The sequence below is a fragment of the Micropterus dolomieu genome, linkage group LG12, assembly GCF_021292245.1.
Source record: "Micropterus dolomieu isolate WLL.071019.BEF.003 ecotype Adirondacks linkage group LG12, ASM2129224v1, whole genome shotgun sequence".
NCBI classification, from domain to species: Eukaryota; Metazoa; Chordata; class Actinopteri; order Centrarchiformes; family Centrarchidae; genus Micropterus; species Micropterus dolomieu.
The window spans coordinates 32909896-32931873 of record NC_060161.1 but is presented as its reverse complement, the minus strand read 5'-3'; the positions used below and the strand labels follow the sequence as shown (position 1 = coordinate 32931873).

Below are 21978 nucleotides of genomic sequence, written 5' to 3'. Positions count from 1 at the left end.
TGAGGACTGCAGCTGACTTCAACTCAACAATCAGTCATGATTTCAGTTAAATGCTAAAGTTGCTGTTACCTTGTCTCTGAGGTCCGCTGGCAGAACACGGCTGTTTTCTGATAAGGTGCCGTCGTGCTGTCCCCGAGGCGACATAAGTTTCATTTTATGGTGGACGGACGGTAACATTACAGAGTTGTTGTTTTCTTTAGCTTGAAATAATCCCATACTTTGGACACTTTCTTCTTTGTCCCTCGCTATTTTCTCTCTCTTCCTCCACTTTGCAAACAGCGGCATCATAATCACGTCGTGTTCACAGTGTAAGCGCGATGTGCGACAATAATAAATGTCCCTGCGAAAACTGTGCTTTATAGTTAAATGGATTAAACAAAGCATCGATGCAAAGAATTTGTGTCGAAGCATTTTATTAATCAATTTTATCGATTTAAGCGATGAATCGTTTCAGCCCTAGTCAGCAGCAACCCAAAGCCACAGAAGGGACTCTCCAGATGTTAACATTGACACAGAATGAAAACTACCAGATCAGGAGGAGTTTTGGCTACGTTAGCAGGACCAGCCAAGAGGAAATAAGACATATAAGACTTGATTTGTGAAGTGAAAAGGTCTGGATCAGAGTTCAGTTCAGTTCTTTATTCATTGCCAGCGTTGTGCTGCGGTATTCATGAGGGAGAGAGAGAGAGAGACGAGCAAGATGATGTGCTGTGCGAATGTGCTACTCTTAAATATGACGTCTTTGACTTCCAGCAGTCACCTTGCCTCTCATCCACAGCGGCTGTATTTTGCACATCAACAATGTTGAGCCGTCATCGTGATTGTAAAAGACACAGTTCAATTATTTATTTGTCACAAAGTACTTAAAATATTTGCAGTGGAGCACCATCACCTTATATACGGTATTATTTTACATAAATTTATTATTTTAAAGAAACGGGTTGTTCCCCCCACGATGAGGTTGGGCATGCGCAGGAAACGATACTGTCCCCAGGTCGCCCAAACACCCCTGAGGCGTGACTTATTCTGAGGAGGCAAAGACGATCATCCTGATAGAAGTGATGGTCCCGTGGGAAGATGCAAAGAAGCCTCAGAGACGAAAGCCAGGACCTGTACATTTAACTGTTATAAAACATCATATTTTCTAAACTCGTCTGGCAATGTCGACATGCCGTGCCCCCTTTCAGGTTTTCGTAAAGCAAGCAGTGTGGCTGGACACTGGATCGTCACACGACCATCACCATCATCCATCTAATGATACTGAAATATTTAAAGCCGTAAACTACAGTACTTTAGTAAATGTACAGGACATACGTGTCTGCTGCTCTTCCTCCTCTGGTAGTCCACGTCCCCCAGCCTCTTCCTCTTCACATACAGGTTCATCTGGATCAGAGATAAAGACTTGAATCGTTCATGTATCCGCAGTGTACATTACTCACCACACATAAGACTGGATTTGTGAAGTCTATAAAAATATGTTTATCTCCTGCTAATGGGGCACTAGTTCCAGAGAACCTGCAACGTCACGCCATCCCATTGGCTGCAAGGGCAGCAGCTGGATTGATGGCGAGTCCAAGTATAATCAGGGCTCTACAATGCGACAAATTTAGTCTCATATGCCCCTAAAAATAGATATGTACGAACAGACAAAATGATTTACGAGTACAGTGTGAGAGTAACGGCTACAACCTACTGTCACCTTCCACCCCCCTGCCGCTCACCGGTCATTAGGGCTGAAACTAATGACTATTTTCATGGTCGACTAATCTGCTAATTATTTATTCGATTAGTCGACTAGTCACGATTATTTTTGTCACCCCTTAACCCTTTTTAAACCATTTATCTAATTAAAGATCTTTCAAGTAAACTGTTCTCCAACACACAGCCTTTACTATTCATAATGAACACCAGTATCAACGCCAGGGGGAAACCAGGAAAGAAGGCAAGACAGCGAAGGCTACTCCTATAATTCACTCATTTCTGCAAACGTTTAACTTTTAACTGTATAACAAAGATTTTTATTTGGGAACTACTGTATATAAAATAAAAGCAAATTAAAAGCAAGTACTAAAACCACAACTGTATACTAACAATGTAATATTAGAACAATAAAGCAACAGCCTCCAAAAGTGCTTATAAGTTTTAGGCAATAGCATCACGAGCCAGATGTTCCTTGATGTACTTTAAACCGTTACACATTACTAATAACTTTTTTAAAGCTGGGTCTCCGACATTGCCAGCGTTGTGTTGGACAGATTTGTGCTGCGGTGTTCATGAGGGGGAGAGAGAGAGACGAGCAAGAGGATGTGCTGTGCAAATGCGCTACGACGCTGATCTGCAATCAAATACGATTTTAAATACGCCTAGTAAAAAAATTAAAAATACAATAAAATCAGTATGTGGCGGTCAGCCACAAATAAATGAACGAATAGGAAACACTGCCTTTCCTCGGTTGTTGCTGCTGCAGTGATCTGAGTAAGTGGGACCAGAGGGCTCTGTGGGCGTGGCTGGGACCGCTTACCTCGCGGGCGCTTGTGGAGCTTCTCAACCCCAAAAAACGTTTGAGCACATTTTCGATTCACCATCAACTCTGGTAAAACTGCCAATATTCAAGTTCTACATAGTTGATTTCTCGACTCAAAACCGCTCTAAATTTTTATAGTCGACGTCATCAATTACATTGACTAATCGTTGCAGCCCTACCAGTCATTCTGCGCCCGGTTGCTTGTTTCACAAAAACGGTGACAAAGATACTGTCAGTGACAAATCCGTACCGCCTGCCAGATCCGTTCTGCACATGCACAAAAATGGTTCTGTCAGTCACAGGAGGTTACTGCAAATCTGCCTCTTCAAAATGATCCAATTAAATCTTTAAAATCAAGATAACAAAACGTTTTTTAATCACTGGAGATTCAACTGTTCACTATGACGTAATAGGAATATACTTAAGATATAAAAAAACCTTATTCAACAGTACATTTTTAATTTCTAATAATTACAATCTAACAAAGTAGCAACACAAAGGAGGCTAACGGTAGCTGCTAGCCCGGCTGATGTGCACAGCTGTAGGGTTAGCCGGTCGACATGCATACAATCGCTGACTTAGGTGTAGGCACATACTACTGTGATGGTTAGGGTAAGAATAAGGGGCTTTGGGAAGCTGTCAATGCCTTTTTTACCAACATAGCTAGCTACCTAATTAGCTAGTTAGCTAATAGCGCTTCTGGTCTCGACAGGGCATCTCATATGCACGCCGAACGGTACCTTTTCAATCAAATAAAGCTTTGTCAGCCTTTCTGAAAGTGTCAGTATTTGACGCCCTCAGATCAGAACTGTCAGCAACACATGAGTAATTATGAAAAGGCACATTTGTGGTAACCTTCTTTGACAGATATAGGACCTACAGATACAAAGTTGACAACTGGAGCGGTAACACAGAAGCAAATACGTATTAGAAAGGTCTAGATTTGGCTAGCTGATCATGAAGTTATATCTGCTGCAGTTTGCTGAAACAACTTCACAAAGCCAATGAGCTCCTCAATATCACTTTCCGTGAACTGACCAATCACAGCCTGGATGGGGCGGGACATTAAAAAACGTTTGACGTGCTACTCCAAATGTTTAAGTCATTGTTCTGCATAAATGTTACGGTTATTGACATGTTAGTACTTAGCATTACCAAATTAAAGACCAATGTAGATAATTTTTCTTGCGCAGGGATTTAATGAATGAAAACAACCCAACCAAAATGAAACTGCTATAATAGAATGAATATTATAATAGTGGAAAGCTGTAGTATACTGACATTATAATCTATTTAGTAACATTTTATAATTAATATATTAACATTATACTACAGGATTTTATTAAATGAACATTATACTCTTTATTCAATGTTTTAATATTAAACTATGCTTAATTATGCTTCTTCTAGCCTCCTCCTGAGAGCAACACACTCCCCTTGTTCTGTTTTACTGAAGTTATTACTATAAATATTGTTCAGTAATATTGTTTACATAAAGTTTGGCGTGGTTTGTGTGGGTGCTGCAGGTGTATCGTGCATCTGTCCCTGGTTCAAAAACTACAAGTCCTTATGCCACAAGCGACAATGAACCAATCACGGTAGTTTTCTGTGATGAGTGATCAGTGTCTTAAAAGCTGTTTTCAATGTGTCACATTTTCAAAAAATCTTAATATTTTAAAAAAGCTTTGACAATATTTTAAAGCCTTTGCTGACTGTCCAGATACAAAGAGTCCTTTTCACATCATAACTGCACACAAGGAGAAACACACACGTAGTATAAATATGTATATAATAAATAGTACATTAATTAACTGTGTTACTTAAACATTTTTCACAAAGAAGCTTAGCGTATACCTGTTTCGAAAACAAGGTTTATAAACAGTGTGAAAAGCTATCAGGGATATCCCGCTATACAAATCTTTTAAATTTTACAATATGGTATTTGTACTTTGTATTGTATTTTCCTTATGTAACAGCACTGACATTTTTTACATAGTGGTAGTAATACCATAGTGAAGAAAGTCCTGCATTCAAAAATGTAACTTGAAAGTATATTATTGGATTATAATTATATTCATGCATTAATGTGTTCCTCACTTTAATGTTGCAGCTGATTAAGCCAGAGCTCATAATGCTGGGTAATAATAATCATACATTTTTGTCGATAATATTATTTAGTAATAATATGATTCTGCAAAGTATTAGTGATAAAAGTTTGCGGGGTAAAACGTACAGTATTTGCCTCTGAATGGTGGTGAAGTAGAAGTAGGTTCTTACAGATATGTAACGTTTTGTAACTGCTGAGTGAAATTTATCCTAATAGTAATAAAATCGTCTTCTAAGAGCTGAAACCTCGATCATTAAAAAGGCTCCTGGTCCAGGATTCCCCTGCTCCAGACTTGTATTAAATCACCAGGTTTTTAAATGGGGTTTGGTGCAGTGTTAAAACAACAGCAGCTGTTAAGCACAGTGTTTCATGTGGTTCCTAGTCTGTTCCCCACCTATCCTACAGAGAGAGACCCGAGGCTGCAGCACCGCCTCCAGCTGCCTCCTCTGCCGGTCGATCTCCTGCCTCAGACCCGAAGCCTCCTCCTCGTACCCGGCTACGGTTCTCTCCACAACCGCGAAGATTTCCTGCGCGGCTGTTGTCAGTTTCTCTGCGATGAATCCTCTCAGGATCTCCGTTTTGGACAGTTTATAGTCCACAGAGTCCACCGAGGAGACAAACAACACGTTTACTGTCTCCATTTGTTCCGAGGAAGTCTCAAGTTTGACCAAAAGTACCGCCTGAGATGCGCACATTAATGTTGTCCGACGGGAAAACATCAAAACAAGGGTTCCGCCCCAAATCTTCTTCTTCTTTGTTGTTTAACCGCGGTTGGCATCCAACTTTAATGGTGCATTACTGCCCCCTTCTGTACTGGAGTCTGGCCTGGAGATAAATAAATAAATAAACAATCAAAACACTTAAACATTAAAACAAACTAATTAAACTATATCCTTTCAGCCAGTCCCTAAGTGATTTCCCTTGGCACCCTAACTTTCTTATGCCCTCTCTCATCTTTATCCTCTCCCTCTCACATTTCTGACACTCCACAGACTCAAAACTATCACAAAACTCACACCTTCCTGATATGTGCTTACCCATAATATGTAAGTAGTAGGCCTACTTATATAACCCACAGCTTTCAATTCTTAGCCTAGTAAACATCATTTCTTCCCTTCGTTTCCTGTGACCCTCCCTGCCCCAACCTTTTGTTGAATGTTATGTAAATGTCTCCCCTTTTCCTCTGCATCCCGGTGTAGACCCTACCTGCCACATTTTATTAGTTTTCGACCAGATTTGTGCTTTACCTTCTGCTTTATTTATTGAAATTACCATTTCAACAGCTTCCCGTTTACTGGCTTGTTATGCCAATCTCTCTACATTTTCATTCCCCTTCACCCCTACATGTGCTGGAACCCATGTAAACCTTACCCTCACCCCCATCTGACAAACCCCTGAGTGAAGTTCTAGTACCTCTTAAACTACGTCTTGCCTTGATTGAGACATCAATGATGGCAAACTCGTTAGAACTGCACTGATGCAGTGCTTCAATATGTGACGAGTTGGGAGTGACAATGTGTTGGCATGACAAAGCTTTAACTTATGACACATACTGCAATACCAATGAAGGTAAATGTCAAGTGTATAATTACCACTATTAAAGATCTGGAACATGAATTAGTCCCACTCTGCATTGATTATCAGACTGACTGCATCTTAAATCGTCTTTGACAAATATTAAATATTATTAAATATTTGCAATCTGTGTTCTTGTGAAAAAATCTGGTAGAAAATATCATGCTAAACTCTAGTCACAGATGTGATGAAAACACAGCCATGCACACAGGTGTGCTGGGCTAAATGACAGGATTTTATTTGAATACACACCTGTTTGTAATGAGTCCTCTGTGTCAGATGTTCATCTTAATGATCGGTTAAATGAACCATGACATCATTGGCACCAATGTAAATTCAGCTGTTAATGACGTATTAAAATTTTGGAAATTCACTTGAGTGTGAGGAAAGTTTAAGGTGTACATAATGAAAGTATGTGAGCATCAGTAAAGTTGTAGTATACTGTTTATTATAGTATGTATTTACACTGTATTTATGTTAAACTGTATTTAAATTAAGGAACAAATTATCATACGAGTGTACTCTGTGTTTCGTTGTACTCTATATATATCATGCAGCACAGATGACAAACTGATGCAGAGATGACTGGAAAGATAATAAAATACTGGTGCTGCTGACTGCAATCTGACCTCTGGGACAAAAAAAAATTGCCAGTTGTAAATCATAAAATCTGAATTGCAAAAAACCCCAGTCTTGCTCTCACCTGCTCTTCATACACACACACAAACACACACCTAACCACAGATTCGTATTAGGGTATATTTGTACAATGTCACTAGTGAACAGCAGTCAGAGAGTTTGAAGACGCAGGAGAAAGACAGTCAGAAAGAAATTCTGTGGAGGTGGGTAGTCTTTAACTAAAATAATCTGTTAATCTTAAAGATTTAGTTATTTAACATTTAGACTTAGTCATTAATATATGTTCATTCTCTAGGAGACTGTTGATATCTTTAAATTGTTTCTTGGTGGTAACTTCATTTAAAGTGTGATTTGTTTCACTGATATTGTTGAGATCTTGTTTTTCAAAAGGGATGATGCACATGCACCTTCATGTTTTTTAAAATTAAAATCTTTATATTTTAAATTTACTAAGTTGGTATTACATGGGGAATCAATAATGTAAATTACGTTAAATGTGTGATTCCTGTAAACTATAATCTAATATGTCATCTTTGGTTACTGTTTAAGATCTATTGTGAAATATTTTATTATTTTATTTTGTCAATTCAACCACCACTTCTGAAAATGCAGAGAACCTGTGCCATAAAACAATAAGCAAATATATCTGCTTTCATTGAAAAACAAAAACTGTTGATGTACAAAGACTTAATATAGAAAAAAGAGTCACGATATATTTGAGGAAAATCAGACTTTTACTTGTGTAACCATGGTTCTCCCAGTCCCTCTTTGACCCCCACAAAGGCAGTGGATGTTAATGCTGTGTAAGAAACATCACCTGTGTTTTGTTTTGTTTTTACCCTGAATGTCAAGATACCAGGTATGATTATTTACTGCCAGTGAAGTTACAATGTTAATAAAAGCGTTTATGTTATTTTGAGGAGTTTAATGCAATTACTCTTGAAATTAAACTATTCTTTTAATAACGTACCTTTTAGTGGAGAGATTTTTTTTTTCTCTGTCTCCATTTTGATTTGATTTTAAAATTCTCTCTTTACCTCCCTTTGGGTTCCCTCTGCCTCTACTTCTTCTCTTCAGGCCTCCACTTTATAAAATATGTCAGTCAACTCCTCTTCCTTTGATGACCCCTCCCTTCTCCCTCATAACCTCTCCTCCTCCAACTCCTCCTTCCCTCTCTCTTCAACACATGTTTCAGGTCCAAAATGAGCATCATTGTCTTCTCTTCTATCTCCATCATCTATATCCTCCTCCTCCTCCCTCTCCTCCTCTTCATCCTCTACCTGGGATACCAACAGTGGAGGAAAGAGCGCTCCATTTCCACGTCTGCAACAAGTCACTCTGACCTCTTCACCTATCACTCCATCGCCATGCAGCTGAACGAGTTCTTCGGGTTTGTTTTCTTTTTTTGTGGCAACTACATCATTCTCGAAGACATGATATCTGTGGGGTCCTCCGTCTGGTCTGTCACCTCCCTCGGACAGGCTCTGTTTCACCTCCTGACCTGTGTGGAGCGCTACCTGGCTGTTGTTCACCCCATCACCTACCTGAGACTGAGACAGGCGGGCGGGGTCAAGATCAGAAACATCAGCATTGGATGTGTTTGGTTATTGAGCTTTGGATATCTAGCTGTAACATATCAAAGGAGCTTTAAGTTGAACATGATCTTTTATTACTGCAATAGCGTTTTCTTCTTAATTGTCCTCTCTTTTTTCAGTATTTCAGTTCTCTGTTCTCTTAACCGTCCAGGGCCGGGAGAAGTGGGTGGGAACAAGGAGCGGGTTGACCAATCAAAGCAGAGGGCTTTCCACACCGTCACTGCTATGATGGCAGTGCTATGTTTTAGTTTTGGGGGGAATCTGCTTTGCAATGTAATGCACAGTTCATCTATGCTTATTGACAAATGTGTTGGGTTGTTGTCTACATTCTGGTTTGAACTGCCCAGCAGATTTGTGTTACCTCTGCTGTTTCTACAGCGGGCAGGAAAATTACAATGTTGTAAACAAAACACTGAAACAGGACAAATGTAGGATTACATGTTAGAGTATCATACTATAAATTCTCAAATAAAAGCAGAATTTAAATGTTCGTCGCCCCATAATGAAACAACACTGTTGACACAACCTGTTCACTCCCAAGTCTTCACATATGAACACATGGTCAAGAACCCTTGGCGTAAACTTGTATTGCACTGGGGAGCCCCTTAGTTCAACGCAATATGTCAGTCAACTCTTCATCCTTTGATGACCACTCCCTTCTTCCTCATAACCTCTCCTCCTTCCCTCCTCTCTTCAACATATGTCCATCATCATATCTCCATCATCTACATCCGCTTCTTCCTCCCTCTCCTCATCTTCGTCCTCCACCTGGGATACCAACAGTGGAGGAAACAGCGCTCCGTTTCCACTGACCACACTGGAGTGACCACACTGACCTCTTCACCTATCACTCCATTTAGGTTTCCACGTATGTTTGTCGTTTGTCAACTCTCAAGGTAGATGTGGGATATTTAACAGAAAAGTCAGAGTAAAGCTTGATTTATACTCCTGCGTAGGGTCTACGTGCGTACCTACGCCGTAGGCTATGCACGTAGCCATGCATTTTATACGTGTCGGTGTCCCCATCATTCTGCGATTACACCCCCAAACACTAGTCGGCGGTAGCGCAACAGCGTCCACTGTGTTGATTTTTACCGTCCGAGCAGGCTAACTTCTGGTTTAGCGCTACGCTAACGTGAATGGGGGTAAAATTATATATGTGCGGCTGTTGTAGCCTTTTCAAATACTATCGACCGAGTTACAGCTGCCGTTTTGGCCGATAGTAAAAGTTACTTCAAAGCACGGGAACTTCCTGTCGGCTTGGAGGCACTGCGAAGCAACCCAGCCGACCAATCACAGAGCTTACGGTCCGCGTTGCCTCGACGTGTAGTTACATTTTTGAGGAGGTGCACGTCAGGCGACGCCATAGGTGACGGCGTAGGGTAAGGGCCTACGCAGAGGCTACGCCATCGATTTGACGCAGAAGTATAAATTGCACTTAAGAAGGTGATTGGGGTGGATGGTGGGCCAGAAACCGGACTTGGGGAAAAAAAAGTCAACATTGAATGTTTTAATCAAGTTATGTAAGATACACAAGTCACGTTACTGAAAGTGATCCAAAGTTATATAACGTGATTTTAAGACAAACCATGATTTTTCCACAAACCTTAAGTAGTTTTGGTGCCTAAATTTAACCAAATGCAATGTTTGACAACATTAATAACTTGTTTTATTTTGTTTTGGTGCCTAAATTTAACCAAATGCAATGTTTGACAACATTAATAACTTGTTTTATTTTGTTTTGGTGCCTAAATTTAACCAAATGCAATGTTTGACAACATTAATAACTTGTTTTATTTTGTTTTGGTGCCTAAATTTATCCAAATGCAATGTTTGACAACATTAATAACTTGTTTTATTTTAAAAGTCTATCCTGTCATTGCATATTTGTTGCTAACTTGACCACAAAACAATGCTAAAGGGTTACCCAGGATGTTAAAAAGTGACGCCCTGAGGTCTTGACTAAATGTCCATATGTGACGAGCTTGGGGTTGAGAATGTGTTGGTCGACATGTACTTATAACTATATAGTGCTTAAATTTGGGGGTTGCTTGTTGAATTTGGATCTTGAATTACATTCTGTAATTCAAGTCATTTAAAGTTTTGATGGTAAGATAGTCAGAGACACAGGAAGACGGTCTTCTCTGCGTTTACAAAAAGCTTATGATGAAAGCTAACTGAGATCCTCAGTTGGAATGGAATTCTCTAATATTTGATGATTTACGCTAAACAAAAATTACACTTCAGCCTGATGGGAATATTATCAGCCTGAACTGTATTGGTTCATAAACAAAGTGCTGGGGGAAAATGTTATTTTGATCAGCAAAGTAATAAGGTACCATCTTCTGAGGACGTTGATTACATACAATTTCATAGCAATTCAAAAGCTGCTGAGATATTTCAGTCTGGACCAAAGTGGTGGAATGACCAGCCAAGATTGCATCACGTCATATTAAAAAGACTTAACTAACAAGGCATACTGTGATAACACTGAAGGTAAATGCATGGTTCGAATTACAAGGGGATTGGGGGGGTCTTAGATGGTTTAATTGAAAAAAAGAACACCATATTCTTGGCATACTGCACATTGCTGCAGCCCCTGATTTTCCCCTGTGCTTTGACCGCTGCATTTTAGCTACTGAGTGAAGCATCTCACTTCTATATGATCATTGCTGGATGTTGTACATGCACAGTACCTAGTCAACGACTACTGGCCAATCAGAAGAACAGTAGGGCATGTACTGTCAGTAAAGTCAGTAAACACAGCTTCGGTTTAGCTGTACACTGTCTCTACATCACGGTAACAACTTTATGTCCACTGACTGCTTGGAAGGTATGTAACATTTGGTAAGGAGGGAGGCAACAGACGGACATCTCGTCACTGTGTGTCGGGTTTTATGACGTGTGTTACATAATGACCAAACTAAAGGCTGGACTACAATCGAGCTGTTTTCAGTCACTCTTCTCATGTTTTCTTGACAAAATGTGGTTTGGAGACCAGGCGTTGGGTGACAAAGTCATTTATTAATATGAACGTCCAACATCAGTTTTCCCATATGATGTCTGGAATTGTGCTTTTACACAGCAAAACAGGAGTTTTTTTCTCCGGGAAATAGTCAGTTTGGTTTAGGCGAGGGGTAATGTCTGGGAGGAGCATGCAGGAAGACGATGACTCATCCATAATAATAACCGTTTTGACTTCAAATCAATATTACATGTATTTGGACATATTAAAAATTTCAACATAAGAGTTAACAGCAATTTACAGATATGCAGTCTATGTAATGTCATCAACACGACCACTTGGCTCACTGGCTTGGCGTGAATTTATTGGACATTGACCTGCTTTATTCACACATGGGCTCAACTGGACATTACTCTGATTTTGTACTAGGATGCTGGCAATCTGTTTAAATTCCAGGGGCCGTATTACAGAAACTTTCTACCTTAAGTCTTAAGTCTGTAGGAAGAGTCTAAGATAGGATATTTCTCAATTTCATATTACAGAAGAGAATCCTAACTAACTTTAGGAATCCTATCTTGTTTTACTTCATCCTATCTTATCTCAGGTTAGGAAATCCTAAATACTCAATCCAACATCGGTTAACAACTTTTATGTCTGTTACCTAGCAACCGATGCCACTTTTCTCATCTCGCTGAGGTAAACGGCTTTTAATCGCTGTTTTTTGGTAGGTTTTTTTTTTTATGAAACATAAACTGAAAACAGAGCAGAAACAACAACTATCATTGAACTTCAAGTCAGATGACTTAGAGGGGTTTGTAACCTCCGTCGAGAAATCCAAATCCACATAACACTTAACTCGGGAGATTAAAGACAGAGAGTGGGCTTAAATAGTCGACACAGTCACCGCCGCATTTCCACCATCAACATCAAAGACTTGCATTAGGATCCTTTTGTTACATCAAGCCTTTACATTATAATAATGAGACATTATCTAGCGTTACATCACCTACAGCCTTTCTACTAACAATTGTTTTGTCACCAAACATATCGGTAGAATCAACTAAGTTCCGCCTTTTGACATTTTGTTCATTTTGCAAAAGCAATTAAAGAGCAGCCATGTGGATTAAACGAGTTAGCAAACACTACCTGGTGGAAAAGTAAAGTTAGGAGAGTTTATTTAAGATTTTATAAAGTTAGGATGCTTCTGTAATACACTTTTCTTATCTAAAGTTAGGAAAGGAACATTGACCTAGGAACTGTTGATCTGTAATGGCCTTTTTCCTAAATCACTTCCTAACCGTTATTACCATGGTTACCAAACATTTAGGATAGGATCTGCCGGTTAGGAAGTTTCTGTAATTCGGCCCCAGATCGACTAATCCAGACACAAACAGCTCATCTGGTCCAGAAAGTTCATGGTAACAGCGCAAATACAATAGCTCTCCATTAATTCTTCTTCCATCACAGAGTACTTTATGCTGCAGAGGGGTGCCACAAAGTGTCGTCACAAAGCAGCATCTTGTTAATGTTTTGGATCTTTTCAGTGCAACACAAGATGAAGTGAGCTTGATATGTTGGTCAGTCTTTCAGGACTTCACTTCATCCACTGCTGACTGTTCTTCCCTCTGGTGGCTCTTCATATGTGTTTTCAGACAGTGGCTCTGAGTGAAGGCTTTGTCGCAGACGGTGCACTGGTAAGGTTTCTCTCCGTTGTGGGTCCTCATGTGGACCGTCAGATGTTCTCTGCGAGCGCACGCTTTCCCACAAACCCCACAGACAAACTCTTTGATGCCTGAATGGGTTGTCAGATGGGCTATGAGAATACTCTTTTTGTTAAAAGTTCGTGCACACTCTGAGCATTTGTACGGCCTCTCTCCAGTGTGGATTATCATGTGTCTCTTCAGAGCTCCTTGAGATGACAATCCTTTACCGCATTCGCTGCACATGATCTTCTCCTTGCTGTGTGATTTCAGATGAACTTTTAACCCACTTCCTGTGGGGAACGCTTTACAGCAAATATCACAGAGGTACGTTTTTTCTCTCTCTGTATGAATTTTCTCATGTTCCTTTACTACTCCAGGAGTTAAAAAACACTTCCCACAAACCTGACAGCTGTATCGTTTTTCTCCAATGTGACCCAGCTTGTGTCTGGATAAAGATCGAAGGTTACCGACAGATTTACCGCACACATCACAGGTGTAAGGCTTCTCACCTGTGTGGGTCCTGCTGTGAACCCTCAGCTGCTCTTTGACAGCAAAAGACTGATTACAGACATCACATTTGTGTGGTTTATCCTCCACATGCTTCCACTGGTGAGTCCTCAAAGTAAAACTGTTCGTAAATGCTTTATGGCAGATATCACATTTGTATGGTCTCTCTCCTGTGTGTACAGCAGCATGACCATTCAGACCAACCCCAGTGAGGAAAGATTTTCCACAGACGTTGCAGCGGTGTGTTTTCTGGTGACTTTGAAGGTGACTCCTCAGCTCCTCTACAGACTCTGGATGTTCTCCGCAAACTCCACAGAGCCTTTCTGGATCGTCCACATGACTCCAGGCGTGTTTGATCAACATGTTCATTGACCCACGAAGAGCTTGGCAGACTTTACAGGACAGAGGAGCGTCGCTCTTATCAGTCGACGCCTTCAGAGACGACTGCACCTGTTTCCTTTTCTTTGTAATGACTCCTGAATGTTCCACTTGTCGCTTCCTTGTTGTCTTTGATGGGTTCAGTTCAGTGTTGCTCCCCCTCAGCTCCTTGTCATTCTTGTCTGGTTTCCAGTCGTCATCTCCGTCATCTTCCTCCACCTCATCATCATCATCATCTCCATTGTCCCCTTCGCTCTCAGCTGCAGAAGAAAGGGCACTAAAGTCATCTGATGTTCCCAGTTGCTCTCCATCTTCCTCTGTTTCCACTTGTTGCCGTCCCGAGTTGCTGGATCGAAGATCTGTTTTGTTGATCTCCACATTTTCTAGAGGACTGTTGTGGGAACAGAAGGTAGAAAAAACGAGTCCCATTATTTAAATGCCCCTTCCTCTTTGGCGGTATTAAAATGTACTAACTGGGGTTACATGTTTAAAGATGAGTTAAACATATTTAGCAAAAGAAGAGAAGATAATATACACTCACCGGCCACTTTATTAGTTACACCTGTTCAATCGCTTGTTAACACAAATCAGCCAGTTAATCAGCCAGTCACATGGCAGCAGCTCAATGCATTTAGGGATGTAGACGTTGTCAAGACAACTTGCTGAAGTTCAAACAAGGGGACTTTGAAGTGACTTTGAACGTGACATGGTTGTTGGTGCCAGACGGGCTGGTCTGAGTATTTCAGAAACTGCTGATCTGCTGGGATTTTCAGGCACAACCATCTCTAGGGTTTACAGAGAACGGTACATGTCAGAAGTCAGAAGAGAATGGGCAGAGTAGTGACTCAAATAACCACTTGTTACAACCAAGGTTTGCAGAATACCATCTCTGAACGCACAACATGTCGAACCTTGAAGCAGATGGGCTACAGCAGCAGAAGACCACACCGGGTGCCACTCCTGTTAGCTAAGAACAGGAAACTGAGGCTACAATTCACACAGGCTCACTAAAACTGGACAGTAGAAGATAAAACGTAAAACTTTGCCTCGTCTGATGAGTCTCGATTTCAGCTGCAACATTCAGATGGTCACAATTTGGCCTAAATAACATGAAAGCAAGGGTTCATCCTGCCTTGGATCAACGCTTCAGACTGGTGGTGTGATGGTGTGAGGGCTATTTTCTTGGCACACTTTGGGCGCCTTAGTACCAACTGAGCATCGTTTAAATGCGACAGCCTTACTGAGTATTGTTGTTGTTCATGTCCATCCCTTTCTGACCACAGTGTACCATCTTCTGATGGCTACTTCCAGCAGGATAATGCACCATGTCACAAAGCTCAAATGATCTCAAACTGGTTTCCTGAACATGACAATGAGTTCACTGAACTCCATTGACCTCCACAGTCACTAGACCTCAATCCAACAGAGCACCTTTGGGATGTGGTCGAACGGGAGATTCTCATCATGGATGTGCAGCCGACAAATTTGCAGCAACTGCGCGATGCTATCATGTTAATATGGACCAAAGTCTCTGAGAAATGCTTCCAACACCTTGTTGAAAGTATATCACAAAGATTTAAGGCAGTTCTGAAGGCAAAACGGGGTCCAACCCGGTATTAGCAAGGTGTGCCTAATAAAGTGGCCGGTGAGTTTATAATGCCTATAAAAAGTATTCACCCCGCTTGGATGTTTCAACCTTTTGTTTCTTTTATACATGAAATCATGGTCAATATAATTTGGCTTTTTTGACAAGAACTTGCAAAAACAAAAACCCTCTTTAATATCAAAGTGAAAACAGATTTTTACAAGCTAATGTTTGACCAACAGGTAGAACAGCCAGCATGGGGTCGCTTTTATGTGAAGAGGCAGAAAATTTACAATAAAGCCAATTATACCAAAGCAATTTCTTTGAATGTGAAAATGTACTTGGCAATAAACCTGATTCTGATAAAACACCACAAGCATTTCCTTCCATTTTCAATTTCTTTAAACAGTCAGAACTGACCCACAACAAATTCAAGAAAAACTAACAAATAAACATTATCCACAGATACACTGTGGATATTTTGAGCAAGTGTTGTCCAGTAGTCATAGTAGTTTAAATAAAGATCATTCAGAGTTCAGAGAGCAGCTTTTAGCTTTAAGGAGGTGATCTCAGAATGAGGGACTGGCTGGACCTGCAGTAAGGGATGCAATTGTTACAAACTCCTTTTGAATGGTTCACCAGTGATGATTGTCTTTGTAATTAATGTAGTGATAAGTGACAGTCGAAATTAAATACATTATTTTTATTTGATATTGACAGCTGTTTGGGGGATTGTATTTTCTTTTACTTTACCTATAAGCCTTTCAGTACAGTAATGTCTACTAGACGCTATGTTTGGCGAACACCAAACACAGCACATCACCACAAACACTCCACCGTGAAGCATGGTGGTGGCAGCGTCATGCTCTGAGGATGCTTCGTAGCAGCCGGCCCTGGAAGGCTTGTAAAGGTAGAGAGGAATATGAATGCAGAAAAATATCTCCAAATCCTGGAGGATAATCTGACTCAGTCTGCAAGAGAACTACAATTTAGGAGAAGATTTATTTTCCAGCAAGACAACGACCCCAAGCATTCAGCTATAGCTCTGCAGAAATGGTTCAAAGACAACAAGGTGAATGTTCTGGAGCGGCCAAGTCAAAACCCAAATCTCAGTCCAATCAAGAATTTGTGGCTGGACTTGAAAAGATCTGCTTTTAACTGTTTATTAGTAGTTTATTGACACCCAGCTCCAAAAGATACCATGGTCATTATATTTTTATTTTCACTCACCTTGCCAGTGGCCTGTTTTTATCATTTCTTGTGTCATTGGTGGCCTCGTCTTTTCTCTGCGAAAGAACACCAGGGTTATGATTCTTGCCTAGGTTATGATTTACTTTAACATACTCTCCTTTTTAATTAAAATGTTTAACATTACAACAGCTGTAAAAGTTGTGAGAGGATATCCAGGACAAAGGAGAGGTGACTTGATGTTAATATATTCATAAATAAGCAAGCTATTGAAATTACAACATTGCAATGTGCATAATTAATTGATGCATTAGATTAATCAGTTAATTAGACAATCGTGTAATTAGTCAATTAATAACTTATTCAATCACAAGCATTTTGGTGGAAGTACTTCCAAATGGTGCAATTGCTCGCAAGTTGCAGCCATTGCAGTCTGTTTAACAGCTGCAGTCTGAGCCGTTCTCCTGGACCAATTCCAAAACCTTTGGCGCCCATTGGTCATTTAAACCCCAAAATATGTTATAATAGGCCCAGGTAAAATACCACAAGTACTGTGTGCACAGAGGAAGAAAATATTTCAGGCTGCGATTTACACACAGTACTTATCCGTAGATACATTTACAGCTGGTTTTATCTGCACATGCGAGGGAATATCACCAGAATGAAATTTTGGTAGGGTCGTAGCTGAAATAAATGGATGATCTACCTGTGCTCGGATATAAAGGGCAAATCTTCCTTTCCTTCTGGATTTAATGGACCTTTGGATATCCTCTGGTGTCAGTGTATTTAGTTTCAGTGGCGTCAGTGTCTTGGTTGCGTCGGTGGTAAAGACATCAAACCGTTCGGGCAGTTGAGGGAAGGTGGACTTCAGCAGGTCAAGGAAGTCGGGCTCCTGCAGGGCTCGAGGACACCTCAGTTCCTGCACCGGGCGCTTTAACACTAACATGCAAACAAATTCATCACAATGTTTAAGGAACAAAACGTATTTTAAAGACATTCTGACAAAACTGCAAATCATTTTTCAGCCCAGTGGAAGCTGGAATCTTTCATCTACAGTATCTCATAGTAGTGAGTGTGCAGCTTGTATAACAGTGTAAATTTGCCGTCCCCTCAAAATAACACATCACACAGCCACTAATGTCTAAACTGCTGGCAACAAAAGTGAATACACACAGTGAAAATAACAGCAGCTCCAAACGACAGACCTGTGGGTTATAGGAGAATCTCCTTTTTCTGGTCTGGTAATAATCACATTGCTAGCCATACTGAAACTTGCTAGCTTAGTGTAGCTTGAGTGTTTTTCTTTGGGGGTGGGAGGGGCAGACAGCATGTTGCCTGTTGGCGTCGTTTGGGCTGCCTTGTTGAGCACAGCTGCACTGAGAACATTTTCTTCCACAGAGTTTAAGCTCTACTTGTTCGGTTTGTAATGCGTACATCACCGAAAGTCTCGTACCGAACAGTTCAATACGAATACGTGTTTTGTTACACCCCTATTTAAAATATAAGTAATTATCTGTTCTGTATGCTGCATTAACGGACTACAACCTTGTGTTGTATAATGACAAAAATCAAATTCTAGTATTCTCAGCAATCATTCAACATCCTGAGTGGACATTTCACTTTTCTGTTGGACTCTTACCGCCTTTTGTTAGCACACTGGTCTGGGAGTCCTCCAAGAGACAGACTCTGAGGTTTAGATGACTCCGCCTCCTGCACTTCCTCTTCACAGACTGACCTCTGCAAGGAAATAATCCAGTCAAGTAAAAAATCTAAACAATCCTTCACTGCAGTTCTGCATCAGAAATATTGTGTACCTTGTATTTGTGATCTGCTGACCCGGGTCCCACAGACCCTCCTTATCTAGACTGGTGCTCTGTACTGGCTCCTCAGGAGACTCCTCCCCCTCATCTATATCCTCCTCTTCTTCAGAGTAGCCTGAGGTGTCCCGTCTCCCCGAGTCCTCCACATCTGAAAAAACATTAACAGTGAAAGAGTCAAACATTCTGATTCTGTAACAGTATGACGGATCAAGGCAACAAAATGTGATTCATGCACACTTTTCTTTTTAAACATACAGCAGTACAGCAGAAGAAAATGAAACTTATGTAAGTAAAAGTATTGATGCACAGGAGTCATCAGCCTCACACTTGCTAGTATAGAATATCCCCAGTAACAATAACTCTCAACCAAAACCAAGTATTTCAGGAACACACAAAAGCCCACTCACATCAGACGCCATCACCCAGAGCTGCGGTCATGCCATAATCTGCCACACCGCCTGTCTAAGTGCACACCAGACTGGAGCAGATCCAGAAATGAGTGGACTTGGTACTGAACTGACCATCGATTTTTAATCAAACTGAGAGATAGTGAAAGATTCACACCCCTGAACTACAGTACTTGTGTGAGTGAATGTACCGGACGTACGTGTCTGCTGTGCTTCCTCCTCGGGGAGTCCACGTCCTCCAGCCTCGTCGTCTTCAGGTTCATCTGGATCAGAGATAAAGGTTGGGTCATGTATCCATCAGTATGCTACTCACCACACAGAAGACTTTACATGAGAAATAGAGAAACAGATGTAAATCTTCTGCTCTGAAACATGAAGCTTTGCTTTAGAAGTGAACTGTGGGATTAGATTAGGGGTGTCTAAACCATGTCCCACGTGAGTTGTCCTCAAATTAAAATGTTTTGCCCACTGACAATAATTTGTCACTATATGTCAACAACAGTATTCACCCAAAGTCCAGTTGCCCTTGACTTTAACCTTCTTTGGATAACTATGACCTGGATGACTGAGAACCTTCACACACATTAGTTGTGAACATCAGGTGTCAAATAATTTTATAATATATAAATAAATATCTACTGCTTTAGTTAATTTAAAGATTCAAATTTTACACAAAAAGAAATAAACAAACAAGTGAGTTTCCAAAATAAAACATATCATTAACGATTAAACATTTATGTTACAGTTATAAAACGGGCAGCTCAAATCAAGCAATCTGATTGGTTCATAGTAGTGATATACTGAGCGTATAATTCCTTTGCACATATCTGTATCACTCTGCAACAAACAGGGTTAGAGTTATAATCTGAGCTCCTTGGAGGTCTCACACACCATTTACACATGTAATTTAGTGCCGTCTAAATAGAAATTGTGTGTAACCTGATTTCTGTATTGTTTCTGAAAGATCATTATCTTAGTCTAAGATAATGATCAGAGCATTGTTTCTGAAAGATCATTATCTTAGTCTAAGATAATGATCAGAGCATTGTTTCTGAAAGATCATTATCTTAGTCTAAGATAATGATCAGAGCATTGTTTCTGAAAGATCATTATCTTAGTCTAAGATAATGATCTTTCAGAAACAATACAGAAATCAGGTTACACACAATTTCTATTTAGACGCCACTAAATTACAACATTCAAAAAAACTACACTAGCCTTGGCCTCAACATTACATGCACAGGGAGCTTCAACATGGCTGTGAAAGATCTGAGAGACAATGCAAGGAGATCTTTCTATGCAATAAAAAGAAACATTAAAATCTATATTCCAATTGAAATCTGGCTGAAAATTTTCCAGTTTGCACTAGAACCAATATGGTAGCGAAGTCTGGGGGCCAAACCTTAATAATGAATTTGACAAATGGGACAAAACAATCATATAATCTTTCCACACTGAGTTCTGTAAGAGCATCCTGCAGGTGATGTAGATGCTGGATCATAAAACACCAAATAACCTGTGCAGAGCAGAGCTTGGCCAATACCCCCTCTTACTAAAGATACAGAAAAGATCACTTAAATTTTACAATCACTTAAAATCAGTTAACCCCCAGACATATCATCACAAAGCCCTAACATACCAGGAGCTGAAACCAGAGAAAGGTCCCCAACAGCCTCAGGACAGCAACACCAACCCAAGCAGACCAAACCAAATTATCAACAAGCAGAAAGAAAAATATGTTGAATACTGGAAAGAAACGACCAAAACACAAAGTAAATTACAATGTTATCTGACCTTAAAAAGAGAATTCACACTGGCAAATTACCTGAGTACAATAAAATGTCCCAAACCAAGAAAAATGTTGACAACATACAGACTGAGTGAACACAGCCTGGCCATAGAAAAGGGTCGCCACAGACAGAGCTGGCTACCACAAGAGGAGAGACTCTGCTCCCAGTGTGACACGGGACAGGTAGAGAAAGAGCTGCACTTTCTAACCTCATGCCCTAAATATAAAACACTAAGACAAAAACACTTTGCAAACATTTCCCAAATATACCCCAAATTCAAATCTATATCACACACACCTATCCTAAACGCTTATTATATCACAGGTAAGGGGCCTTTAAATGGTCTCTCAGTCTAGTTCTGTAGGCTACACAATCATGGGGAAGACTGCTGACTTGACAGCTGTCCAAAAGACGACCATTGACACCTTGCACAAGGAGGGCAAGACACAGAAGGTCATTGCTAAAGAGGCTGGCTGTTCACAGAGCTCTGTGTCCAAGCACATTAATAGAGAGGCGAAGGGAAGGAAAAGATGTGGTAGAAAAAAGTGTACAAGCAATAGCGATAACTGCACCCTGGAGAGGATTGTCAAACAAAACCCATTCAAAAATGTGGGGGAGATTCACAAAGAGTGGACTGCAGCTGGAGTCAGTACTTCAAGAACCACCATGAACAGACGTACGCAAGACATGGGTTTCAGCTGTCGCATTTCCTTTGGAAATCAAGGTCCCAGAGTCTGGAGGAAGAGAGGAGAGGCACAGAATCCACGTTGCTTGAAGTCCAGAGTAAAGTTTCCACAGTCAGTGATGGTTTGGGGTGCCATGTCATCTGCTGGCGTTGGTCCACTGTGTTTCCTGAGGTCCAAGGTCAATGCAGCCGTCTACCAGGAAGTTTTAGAGCACTTCATGCTTCCTGCTGCTGACCAACTTTATGGAGATGCAGATTTCATTTTCCAACAGGACTTGGCACCTGCACACAGTGCCAAAGCTACCAGTACCTGGTTTAAGGACCATGGTATCCCTGTTCTTAATTGGCCAGCAAACTCGCCTGACCTTAACCCTATAGAAAATCTATGGGGTATTGTGAAGAGGAAGATGCGATACGCCAGACCCAACAATGCAGAAGAGCTGAAGGCCACTATCAGAGCAACCTGGGCTCTCATAACACCTGAGCAGTGCCACAGACTGATCGACTCCA

At 40.6% G+C, this 21978-nt stretch overlaps 2 protein-coding genes across 2 annotated transcripts in view; one reads left to right on the top strand and one right to left on the bottom strand.

Moving 5' to 3' along the window:
- Positions 1 to 21978, top strand: part of LOC123979923 (type-2 ice-structuring protein-like) — a 188790-nt gene that overhangs the window by 52046 nt on the left and 114766 nt on the right. The window lies entirely within an intron of this gene.
- The window catches only part of LOC123980890 (zinc finger protein 572-like), a 41605-nt gene continuing 31071 nt past the window's right edge, over positions 11445 to 21978 (bottom strand). The window contains exons 3-8 of the mRNA XM_046065466.1: positions 19194 to 19256; positions 18581 to 18734; positions 18406 to 18503; positions 17473 to 17705; positions 16809 to 16864; positions 11445 to 14384 (exon numbers count right to left, since the gene is read on the bottom strand). Coding sequence (XP_045921422.1) covers positions 12992 to 14384; positions 16809 to 16864; positions 17473 to 17705; positions 18406 to 18503; positions 18581 to 18734; positions 19194 to 19256 — 1997 coding nt within the window. The 3' untranslated portion in view covers positions 11445 to 12991. The remainder of the gene's footprint in view (positions 14385 to 16808; positions 16865 to 17472; positions 17706 to 18405; positions 18504 to 18580; positions 18735 to 19193; positions 19257 to 21978) is intronic.